The sequence below is a fragment of the Limulus polyphemus genome, unplaced genomic scaffold (assembly GCF_000517525.1).
Source record: "Limulus polyphemus unplaced genomic scaffold, Limulus_polyphemus-2.1.2 Scaffold3114, whole genome shotgun sequence".
In the NCBI taxonomy this organism is placed as follows: Eukaryota; Metazoa; Arthropoda; class Merostomata; order Xiphosura; family Limulidae; genus Limulus; species Limulus polyphemus.
The window spans coordinates 133382-145781 of NW_013668724.1; the positions used below are offsets into that span (position 1 = coordinate 133382).

The 12400-nt window shown below is 31.4% G+C and overlaps 1 protein-coding gene across 1 annotated transcript in view; it reads left to right on the forward strand.

Moving 5' to 3' along the window:
• LOC106468691 (protein zyg-11 homolog B-like) overlaps positions 1-12394 on the forward strand; it is a gene marked incomplete at its 3' end in the record, with an annotated part of 28523 nt that extends 16129 nt beyond the window's left edge. Inside the window, 6 exon segments of the mRNA XM_013929129.2 lie at positions 2261-2371; positions 3588-3729; positions 3836-3906; positions 9550-9597; positions 10111-10178; positions 12388-12394. Of these exon segments, the coding sequence (XP_013784583.1) occupies positions 2261-2371; positions 3588-3729; positions 3836-3906; positions 9550-9597; positions 10111-10178; positions 12388-12394 (447 nt within the window).
• Positions 12395-12400: the final 6 nt, after the last annotated feature.

The window sequence follows — 12400 nt, forward strand, 5'->3', positions numbered from 1 at the left end:
AGTTACAAAATAAACTTACTATTAAGTAAATATCGTATTTTAGTTTGTACTAAAGAAACTAGTTAATAGTGTAGTCTAAAGTAACTCGCCACGATTTAGTTATATATATATATATATATATATATATACACACACACTATATTAAAAGTTATAGTATGGAAATTGTAAAGAGTACAAAATGGTTATGAGGTTGGTCGAATCAACCAAACTTGTAACTAGAGAGTTAATCAACATATTTAGACTGTTAATGCAAATTGTCTGCTGGTATATCTGGCAAGTTAAGCTCAGTAGATACTCAGTTTGTACAATAATATTCTCATGATTTTGAATGAGATTAGTTTTTTGCTCAGGCCTATTTGCCTTCAATGGCTGCTAGCCCTAATCCTAAAGAAAGTTCTGATGATTTAGTTAAATCTTTTTCTCATGTATGTTTTGTTTTAAACCTTTAACCAACTTCTGTTACACCTGAAGGTGCTAGTGTCATGTTAATGATTCAGAATTTGAATCTTTACTCATACAATTTTTCCTCATATTCAGGTTGTTGCTGATGTATATATAATATAGCAAATATTAATAGTCATCATATTTCACTTCTCATATTATTTCTAAATTTCTTGTCACTTAGATTGGTTATGGGGAAGAGGAGTCTTCCATGTGGTCTTTTATGTTGACCAGTCATCAGTTTTCTTCTGTGTCCTATCATTTGTTTTGAGACTTTTTCTTCTACATAAGTATTAACTCATTTTGTTCTCCTGATTCTTTTAGTTGGGATCAGATGTCTGCTTTGCAGTCTTCATTAACACTGTGGGTATTGTTTTTGTTACAACATGGTTCTTATGTGGGTATTGTTTATATTACAACATGTTTTACCTTATTAAGTCAACTTTCTCCTGGGGAACCAGTCTAATTACTGCCATGGAATCATCTTCTTCGATAACCTTGAATGTCCATTTCTTACAAAAACATTCAATGTCTTTGTCTTTGTGACTGGCTGTTGTTTGTTCCTTTGTCAGGTGGCTTGAATGTTAACTCATTCTTGCAGATGTTCTTCATTGGCTGTTTATCAGTTTTGTTGAGTGATATTCTGGAGTGGTGCATTAGACAAGTCATATCTTGTATATATCAAACTCCTCAACAAATTGCTCTTATCTTTATGTCTTTGTTACATAACCGTGGCTTATCATCTTCCATAGCTGATTACAAAACTGCCGTATGTGCCACCCTCTGATTCCACAGAAGCCATCAGTTTGTTTTGTCCCAATTATTCATAGGACTGAGCCTTTTGTCTTGAATGACCCAGATTTGCTAGACATTGACCTAAGTGGGACTGAGGTTTGAGTTTTACATTTCTTGAATTTTTTTCTTCTTTTTAACATTTAGCAACTTGTTTGCTTTATCATATTTTCTTTTATTAGTAGCATTAGGTAGACAACTTTATTTTATATATGCCCTCAATGCTTCTTGTACCTTATCTGCCTGGAAGGCATTATACTTGTACCCAATTCATGGCTTCCTACTCGAACTTGGACTGTGAGAGAAAGTAACCACTGTTTCTCATCTGTTGTATTACCTATCCTGACCGACTCAGCTTCTCGATCAGGATAACACATTTTATGTCTTGTCAGGGCTGTTCATTGTTATCTAACATGTACTAAATATATCAGAGGGCCTCAGAAAAGGTTGTTTATATTTTACAGTGAATTAAACTATTTGAATATTATTCTTTCTACTTTCACAAATTGGCTTGTGCAGTTGATCTATTTTGTTTACTAGGTATCATAAAAGTGAATTTTGGGTTACTTCTCACCAAAATTCACCAGTTGGCAATATCTTTGGCATCCTGGTCATCATTTGTGGATCAATTGGAATGTGCTTTTAAAATTGTTGTGATTCATCAGACCAGATGGAATCTCTAGCAGGTCTGTTATTCTCTGTTCCATGGGGCTATAATAAAACAATACTGTATTTTTATAATATGAGACCCAAGTTTTGGTCAATCAGTAGTTCTTATGACTCTCTGGTTTCCTCCTCTATCTCAGTGTGGATATTCTAGTTTTTTATATTTCAATGGTGAAATATAAAATTTTGAATTTGACATTTTGACAACATGAAAACAACTCAACAAGGAAAGGCTTTTTGTATTTCCAAAGTAAGCATCTGTTTCAAATTTATTTTAATTCTAAAAATGTGAAGCTTTACACCTGAAGTACAGTTACTTTAAAAATCTACATGTATTAAAAATAAATTATTTTGGTTTCAGAGTTTTGACAAATACCGTTGTGCAAAGCTGGTGATGGAATCCCTTGTTGCATTTGATGATCCATCTATGAATAGAATGTCGGTAGCAATTTGCTCAATTCTAGCAGCAAAAGTAAGTCAAGGTTTTGATGTGTCATGTGTAATACAGGTTCTAATAACTACTAATTACAGTGATTTTTATTCCACATGCTGAAAGCTATAAATCCAAATAGAGACTGTAATTTGTTCAGCTTTCTTTGCAATGTGTATTTTCTTTCCTGTGAATTTAGGCATATCTGATCTTTTGAATTAAAAACATTTTTTTTCTAATATTGAAGTTCAGGTTTGCCTGACTAGTCTTCTGACAAGTTTTTAAATTTTTTCTTGACTATAAGAACTTGTGAGCAAAAATAAAGAAGGCTGTAATAATATGTTAATCACACTATACCTGCTATAGCAAGTTCTGATGAGGCCTTTCACCCAATACCAAGCCTCACTGGACTGGCTGGGATATGACAGACACAGTAGTGGTTGTCGAGACATTGTTAATATCATCAGTTGCTTCAACAGCAACTGTTTTAGTGTGAACTACATGAAATTAGTGAAATTTACTTTTATCAATTTTAATTGAGTCATTTTTACATCATAATTCAGTTTGAGTTTTATTAACATCAAATTACTTATTTTAACACCACGTTGATTATTATTATTATTTATTTTTACATGAATTATCTTTATTCATAATTCATAGGAAATGGTGAAACAATTAGCTTAGAGAATAAAGAGTGAAAACTGTGCATTAAAGTGGCATTTCATTATTATTTAATCTTTTTTTTCCTTCTTTATTAGGAAATTTAATTATTATAAACACAAATGTAGAATTTGTTAGTATATTCCTGTGGGTTGAGGTATCTGCTAAAGACAATGTAATTAGTTTCAGGCATGTATTACAAATGCTTAAATAAAGGTCTATATTACTTGTTAAACATCAAGTTGATTTAATGACAGTAAGATTAGTTTCAGGTCATGTATTTAAAATGCCTAAATAAAGGTCTATATTACTTGTTAAACATCAAGTTGATTTAATGACAGTAAGATTAGTTTAGGCCATGTATTACAAATGCTTAAATAAAGGTCTATATTACTTGTTAAACATCAAGTTGATTTAATGACAGTAAGATTAGTTTCAGGTCATGTATTTAAAATGCCTAAATAAAGGTCTGTATTACTTGATAAACATCTGAGAAAAGTTATCCAAGATGAGAATGTTGGTTGTAACTAATGTTGCTCATTGTATGTTAAATATTTCCAAGTGTTTTTGATTTTTTATAGTTTTCCATATCCTTTAGATATCTACAGCAGAAACATCATGTCTTGGTGCCAAGCCTTCTTTCATGGAACGACTGTTGAATATTGTCCAGTCCAAAATGGATGAACCTGAAGTAGACATAATGATGAAGTTTACTTTAAGCGCCTTATGGAACTTAACAGGTGAATTATCGTTTACTGTTTTTATGTGGGATTACTGTTTTCTGACCTACCATCTATTGAAGAATAATGTTTTAACATTTTGTATTATTACACTTGTCTGTTGCAGACGAATCTCCAAGTACGTGTGCTGTTTTCCTAGATATGAAAGGACTGGATTTGTTTTTGAAAGTTTTGAAGGTAAAGTTAAACTTCTTAACATGTGTGAGCATATAATGCACTTTCTATTGAATACTTATGTGATGAGATAGAAACAAAATTAATAGGTGCCATCATTCTATCTATTAATCTTGGTTTGAAAATCATACAAGTCCCAAAGGGGATTGGCAGACAACCAGGGGTGCTCAGAAACTGTTTTCTTTTCACCCTGCTTGTGGGATATAAGTTTAATATTTCAGTGAATTTAATGGTTTTTTGGCTAGCGGCTGAGATGTTAACAGGCATGATTAGATGTCTTAAGATGAGGTAGCTTGACTAATGTACAACCTCAAGGCATCCAGGAAAGCTGTGAATATCACGAGCTGAAAATAGAAAGTTGCTATGAAGAAGAGGAAGGCTTGAAGTTTAGGTAGGCAAACAATGCTAGATAAGATAAGACCATCATTCCCACCATGTCAGCATTTTATGGTCAACAGCTGTTTTAACTTGGGTGCTATCGTTCCCCACCTTATCAGCATTATGTAGTAAAACTCTTTTAATTTTGGTGCTGTCATTCCCCACCTTGTAAATATTTTGTGGTCAACAGCTGGTTTAATTTTGGTACTCTCATTCCCCATCATGTCAACATTTTCTGGTCAACAGATGGTTTAATTTTGGTGCTGTAATTCTCCATCATGTCAACATTTTGTGGTCAACAGCTGGTTTAATTTTGGTGCTGTCATTCTTCATCATGTCAACATTTTGTGGTCAACAGCTGTTTTAATTTTGGTGCTGTCATTCCTCAACATGTCAACATTTTGTAGTCAACAGCTGTTTAAATTTTGGTGTGTTAACTTTATAGAAACTGGAGAACTTAACTGATTTTTTGTGTTATTTTGTTAGAACCTGGTGAACTTAATGGCATTTTTTATATTTTGTTAGAAGCTTCTTGGTGTAGCTGTGATATGTTTAAATTTGATAGCAACTTTATTGTAGCTGATAAAGTTATCAGTATTTATAAGATCTTGTAGCAATTAACTTTTTATTTTTTACATGAAATTAATCTGATCTAAAGCTTTCTTTAGTTATTTCAGTTGTTTAATAGACTAAAATATGAGGCAGAATCATAAGGAAACTTTGTATTTACAATGGATAAAATGTTCATATTGCATTTCTCTGATATAGAAACTTGTAGTAAATATAGTACTACTTTTGGGATACAATTTCTTACTGTAACTTTTGTACCATATTTTTTGATAGAGTTTCTTACTCTTAACTATAGTACTGTATTGTTTTACTTTCTTAGTGTAGTTATAATACTACATTATTTTTGTTCACTTCCTTACTCTAACTATAGTACTGCATTGTTTGACTTTCTTAGTGTAGTTATAATACTACATTATGTTTGTGCACTTCCTTACTCTAACTATAGTACTGCATTGTTTGACTTTCTTTGTGTAGTTATAATACTACATTATTTTTGTGCACTTCCTTACTCTAACTATAGTATCACATTGTTATGGTGTGAACACCTTTTGATTTTTTCCCACTTTTTTGGTTTTCTAGTACTAATGTTTTATGACAAGAATAATAACAGTACCATATTATTTTTATATAGAGCCTTCATATAACTCTAGTACCACGTTCTTTGATAAAATTTCTTATTGTAAGTATATAAGGGGTTGAGTACATTATACTGACAATCCCAGATAGTTATACAAAATAAACCTACTGTCGTTTGTCCACACATTAAAAAAATGCTAAACGTTCAAAGTGTTTTTGAATTTCCTGAACTTTTGCTGACCGTTTTTACTTGTAGCCCACTAAGGGTAAATTTATAATAGTTTTGAACAGACTAGTGCTCATTCGTTTTTGTAACTTCAAAACTAGCGTTATTATATGAGGCATTTATTAAACTTTTGAGAATCTTCAAAATTCCATCTCCAGTAAGGTAGAAATACACAACAAAACATAATGGTAATTACACCATAAATATGACATTATCTGTAATAAATAATAAGTAAGCAATCTGAATGGAAAAAAGAAGAACAGGAGAAAAAGAAAAGCATGTAGCACAAATGAAATAGCTCTTATTAAAAAAGCTCTAAATCAAATGAAGAATGTGTATTATTTAGATATGGAAGAAGATATTTTATGTATAACATCTTTTTTTATTAGAAGTTCAGTATCATGCTTAGCTGTTAAGAGTATTTCAAAGTTGGAGAGAGAAACAGATGCCCTTTTTCTGGATTGTGTTGGTAGATAGTGGAGTTGGGAGAGTTTGTAACTTCCAGTTTTTATAGATATACTCTATGTTCAAATGCTCATACTTTGAAGTGACGTTTAGTTTCACCAATATAAGAGGCCTTACAGTCTCTGCACCTGTATAAATAGATGAGACATGAACAATGGGCAATTGGCACATGTTACTTGTAGAAGAAAACATTATTAAGTCTCAAATTAGGTTTAAGAATAACTTTCAGATCAATCTGAATATAGTAAGAATTACATAAGTATATCAACTAATGTGTTTGCCAAGTCACCTAAAATACGTACTGAGCTCCCTTATCTCAGTAGAGATATGTGTAGAGTTCAGAATGAAGTGGTAAAAGCTTAGCTTGCGGATATGTTGCTAAAAAAAAAGGTCTTTCTGAAAAACTTTTGCTGACATTTTTTAAAAAAATCTTGTTTTATCATTTTATATTTGATTTCAACTATGATGTTGAAGTATAATATAGGAATATTTCTTTTGGAACAAAATGAGGTAATGCGTAGTTGAATCATTTTGCACTGGAGCTGAGTTTAGCTCATTAATTGATTACATTCAACTAATTAATTATTCTCACCTGAGACTTGGACAGTTGGAATATTCAAAACAGAAATAACTTGAAACACTAATTTTGATTAGTTGATTATTTTTGTGACATTAATCAATTTATTTGTAGTTTCTATTGATCTATTATTTTGTGGGATACTGATCGATTCAATTGATTCTCCTACATAACCAGTTATGTTGGTTAAGCGAGTTCGTCACACAGCTCTGTATTGCCCTTAACTGTATTAAGTTTCATTTCACTAAGAAGGCTGCTGCATTAGGCCTTGTTTTCATGCAGTCATATTGGCCTAAGTAATTGCTTCATTGGACAAAGAACATTGACAAGAAGAAATGTAAAGCAAAATAAATAAAATAGTCTTAAAACTTATTACATATATTAAACGAAACCTTCTGATTATGAATTGTAAAAAAAAAAAAATTATAAAAGTTGACTTGCTTATAATTTTGGTGTGGTCATGAATATAGTGAAACTGTAATATTTTTGAATATATAGTTTTATAAAATGAAAATTATTTGTGTCACTTTTCCACATGGAGATCCTTCTTCATTATTATTTGTACTGTTGGCTAAGGCATGTGGACGTTTTTGCTACTGACCTTTGTGTTTGTGGATCTTCACCTGTTACAAAATGCCACCATTTGCTTTCCATGGCTGGGGTATGACTTTTTGCAGATCTCTTTCTGGATTATCCTGGTTCCTCATGTTGATCCATATTTCTTTAGTTTTCCAATGCCATTAATTATAAGGAATATCTCTGTCGCGAAAATTCTTAATTACCAATTTTAACATATTTATGATCTGAGAGTATGAATATTTTGCACCAGAAAAGGACTGTTATGTACCATTATCAAAAATGATCAATTTTCAGCAGCATTACACTACCTATGAAATGTCAAACTAGTTCTGATATTTGGTGTTCCACCATGAATTTATATTGGCTGTAGTTGTCCTGTGACTTTCTTATTTGCATATACAAAATCATTTTTATTTAATGTACTCAACCCTCTCTAGAACTACATTATTTTGGTATAATTACTACTGAAACTATAGTACCATGTTGTTCGATACAGCTCTGTACTGTAATACCGTGTTGTTCGAAACAGCTCTGTAATTACAGTTACAGTACAGAGCTGTATCAAACAACACGGTATTACAGTTACAGACCATCTTGTTTCATACACTTCCGTACTGTAACTGTAGTACCGTTTTGTTTGATACACCTCTATACTGTAACTGTAATACCGTGTTGTTTGATACAGCTCTGTACTGTAACTGTAATACCGTGTTGTTTGATACAGCTCTGTACTGTAACTGTAATACCATCTTGTTTCATACACTTCTGTACTGTAACTGTAATACCGTGTTGTTTGATACAGCTCTGCTGTACTGTAACTATATTACCATGTTTGATATACTTCCTTACTGTAACTGTAGTACTATGTTTTTGTTACACTTCCATATTTTAACTGTAGTACAATGTTGTTTGATATACTTCCTTACTGTAACTGTAGTACTGTGTTTTTGTTACACTTCCATATTTTAACTGTAGTACAATGTTGTTTGATATACTTCCTTACTGTAACTGTAGTACTATGTTTTTGTTACACTTCCATATTTTAACTGTAGTACAATGTTGTTTGATATACTTCCTTACTGTAACTGTAGTACTATGTTTTGTTACACTTCCATATTTTAACTGTAGTACAATGTTGTTTGTTACACTTCCTTACTGTAACTGTAGTACTATGTTGTTTGTTACACTTCCATATTTTAACTGTAGTACAATGTTGTTTGTTACACTTCTGTACTGTAACTGTAGTATCATGTTGTTTGATACACTTCTGTACTGTAACTGTAGTATTGTGTTGTTTGATACACTTCCATACTGTAACTGTAGTAGGATATTGTATAATACAGTTCCATACTGTAGCTTTATTGGTACTTTGTTTTGATATTGAGCCTTGATGCAACAGTAGTACAACAATGTTGGATGCAGTTCCCTACTGTATTTGTAATACTACATTGTTTAATACAGTTTCCTGCTGTAATTGTAGTACTACATTGTTTGATACAATTCCCTGCTGTAATTGTAGTACTACATTGTTAACTGTATCAAACAATGTAGTACTACAATTACAGCAGTTAACTGTATCAAACAATGTAGTACTACAATTACAGTAGGGATATATATATCAAAACAATGTACTACTAATGATACTGTATTATACAATGTAGTACTACAATTACAGCAGGGAATTGTATCAACTGCTGTAATTGTAGTACTACATTGTTTGATACAGTTCCCTGCTGTAATTGTGGTACTACATTGTTTAATACAGTTCCCCGCTGTAATTGTAGTACTACATTGTATAATACAGTATCATACTGTAGCATTAGTAGTACATTGTTTTGATATATATATCCCTACTGTAATTGTAGTACTACATTGTTTAATACAGTTCCCTACTATAATTGTAGTACTACATTGTTTGATACAGTTAACTGCTGTAATTGTAGTACTACATTGTTTGATACAGTTAACTGCTGTAATTGTAGTACTACATTGTTTGATACAGTTCCCTGCTGTAATTGTAGTACTACATTGTTTGATACAGTTCCCTGCTGTAATTGTAGTACTACATTGTATAATACAATATCATACTGTAGCATTAGTAGTACATTGTTTTGATATATATCTCTACTGTAATTGTAGTTATACATTGTTTTGATTCAAGTCTTCATGATAACTATGGTACATTATGTTATGGTAGTATTTAAACTGTTGAAAATATGATGTGTACTAAGATCAGTCCAGCATTGGATAAGAATATGTCACTTTTATTCTATAGAAATTCCAAGGACAGAGTGCAGTGGAAACCAAAGTGTTAGGTCTTGTGGTATGTATATTTTAACATTTTCTCAATATATTAATACAATTAATAACCTCTCATTATATTTCCTTACAAAATTTAACAATTTCACATTTGTTAAAATAGATCAGTGATATCTTTCTTCACTAGTGCAGGGAATATGATAATAGAATTTATAAAATAAGCCAGTAACCATTTCTCTCACTGATATAAAAATCAATTCACAGTTTGTTCAAATAAACCATTAATTTCTTTTCTCGGTGTTATAGGAAATGTAATGATTTTTGCAATATCTTCAAATGTATTCTTTCACATTGTGTGAAAATATATTCCTAAACTTTATTTCTTTAATGTGCCAAGAACTCTAAATGACTGAATTAAATAATTATTTAGATAGATCAGAAACATCTTACTTAAGTGGAATATGAAGTCTTAGTATTTTCCTAGTTTTTTAAAATAGACATTATGCATTTATTTCAGTACACTATGATAAGGATGTCTACTGTGAAGCTGTAGAATGAGTTTCTTTGTATTTTTCAGAACAACATTGCAGAAGTAGCACATCTGAGGCAGGACTTGATGGTAGAAGATTTTTTGGATGTTCTCAGGTAGACTTTTCCCTGTTTTATATATGTGTGGAGGCAAAGCTATTGCTCATGAGGAATGTATACATGTAATAAATGTTGTCACTTCTTGACAGTCATTAAGTTTGGCTAGATAATAAGGAAGTTTTGCTTTTAATACTAGAATTATGAAATAGTTTTTGCTAAGCAGTCAATGAATCTGTTAACTGTATTCTTCCCAGATGGGTGCATCTAGTTTCGAGAGCAGAATTTCACCAGTGAATTAAAAAACATTATAGAAAATAAGTTTGCAGCCTTTCTCCACACATTTATAACAACAAAAACTTTGATGTTGAAATGTATTCGGAAAGCATCATTTATTCGATACACACATAAAAATGTTTAAAAATTGCCAATTTTAATTTTTGGGTGATTTTAGCAACTTCAAAACAAAATGTTAGTGTATGTAAATTTCCTGAATTGTTTTTGAACATAATATAGCACTTGTAGCACATTGTAGTTTTGAACGAGATAGATCTAATTCGTCTTTGTAACTTGAACACAAGTGTAGTATTATTGGTTTTTACCACCAGCGTTTTCTCAACCACATTTGTCATGATGTGCTGGAACTGCCTATATTTCAACTTTGAGCTGGTGATCTGAATATCCAATGAAAGCTCTTTTTTTGTTATGTAAGTCAATATGGGTTTCAGTTCAGTGGAGGTTTCCTTGGAGATCGTAGAAAGATCATAAAAGCTTATCTTGATGATACGTTGCTTGAAGAAAAAATGTTTGTTGATGATTTCTACCACATTCATAGTCCTGATTTTTTAAACCTGGTTTACATTTTTATACTTGACTAGAATTATGATGTTGTATCATAATGTAAAATAGATGTTTTGTGTGGAACAAGATAAGGTAAGCTTTGTTAAATCATTTGATACAGTCAAATGTAAAACAGTGGCCTTGTCAGTAAAACAAAACTTTAAGCAGTGACTTAGGTTGATAAGATCTAATGTAAACATGGCCTAGTATGTTGGTCAATGCTAAAAAGGAATATCTAAATTACTAACAAATGGATTTGATACTTATTACATACATAAGTTAAACCTTCTAATTAACAACTGAAAAATTTAACTTGCTTAGAATTTTAGTATAGAAAAAAAGAAGTTATTTTTATTGTACAGTGAAGATGTATACAGTGTGTTTTGAATCAAACAAACATAAGAATTACAGTTTTTATAAAATAATAACTTTACAAAAAGGTTGTAAAAGAACATAGAATGACACAAAAGTCAGTAATTAAGATTTAGAACAAAGGTAAGCATTTTTGTTTCTTAAGAAAACATATGACAATAAAATATTTTCAAATTTCAAAGCTGCAAATTTGTGTTATCATTATCCAGTTAGTTGTTGCTGAGCAACAAGATAACTTGTATCAAAAGCCTTAAAATTTTATCATGATGTTATGTGAATTGGTATCAAGGATGATTGAATTCAAAAGGTAATATCTTTCTCTGGATAACTATTTGTATCATGATGTCATGTCAACTGGTATCAAGGATGATTGGAGTCAAAAGGTAATATCTCTCCCTGGACAATTAGATAAGTTGTATCATGATGTCATGTCAACTGGTATCAAGGATGAATGGAGTAAAAGGTGATCTCTCTCTCTCTGGACAACTACTTGTATCATGATGTCATGTTAACTGGTATCAAGGATGATTGGAGTCAAAAGGTAATATCTCTCCCTGGACAATTAGATAAGTTGTATCATGATGTCATGTCAACTGGTATCAAGGATGAATGGAGTAAAAGGTGATCTCTCTTTCTGAACAACTACTTGTATCATGATGTTATGTCAACTGGTATCAAGGATGATTGGAGTCAAAAGGTAATATCTCTCTCTGGACAACTACTTGTATCATGATGTTATGTCATCTGGTATCAAGGATGAATGGAGTAAAAGGTGATCTCTCTCTCTGGACAACTACTTGTATCATGATGTCATGTTAACTGGTATCAAGGATGAATGGAGTAAAAGGTGATCTCTCTCTCTCTGGACAACTACTTGTATCATGACTGTATTAGTCAAAATGTTAGTTAACATATGTTAACTGTAGTACGATAGTTATATAATTGTTATATTATGTATCAGAGGCTCATGTTTTAAGCTAGATGAACAGTCATCATTTTCATCATTCAGAATATAATGTTTTATTTGACATTTTTACTATTGTGTTTTATTTTTCAGGTTGTTGCTTCAT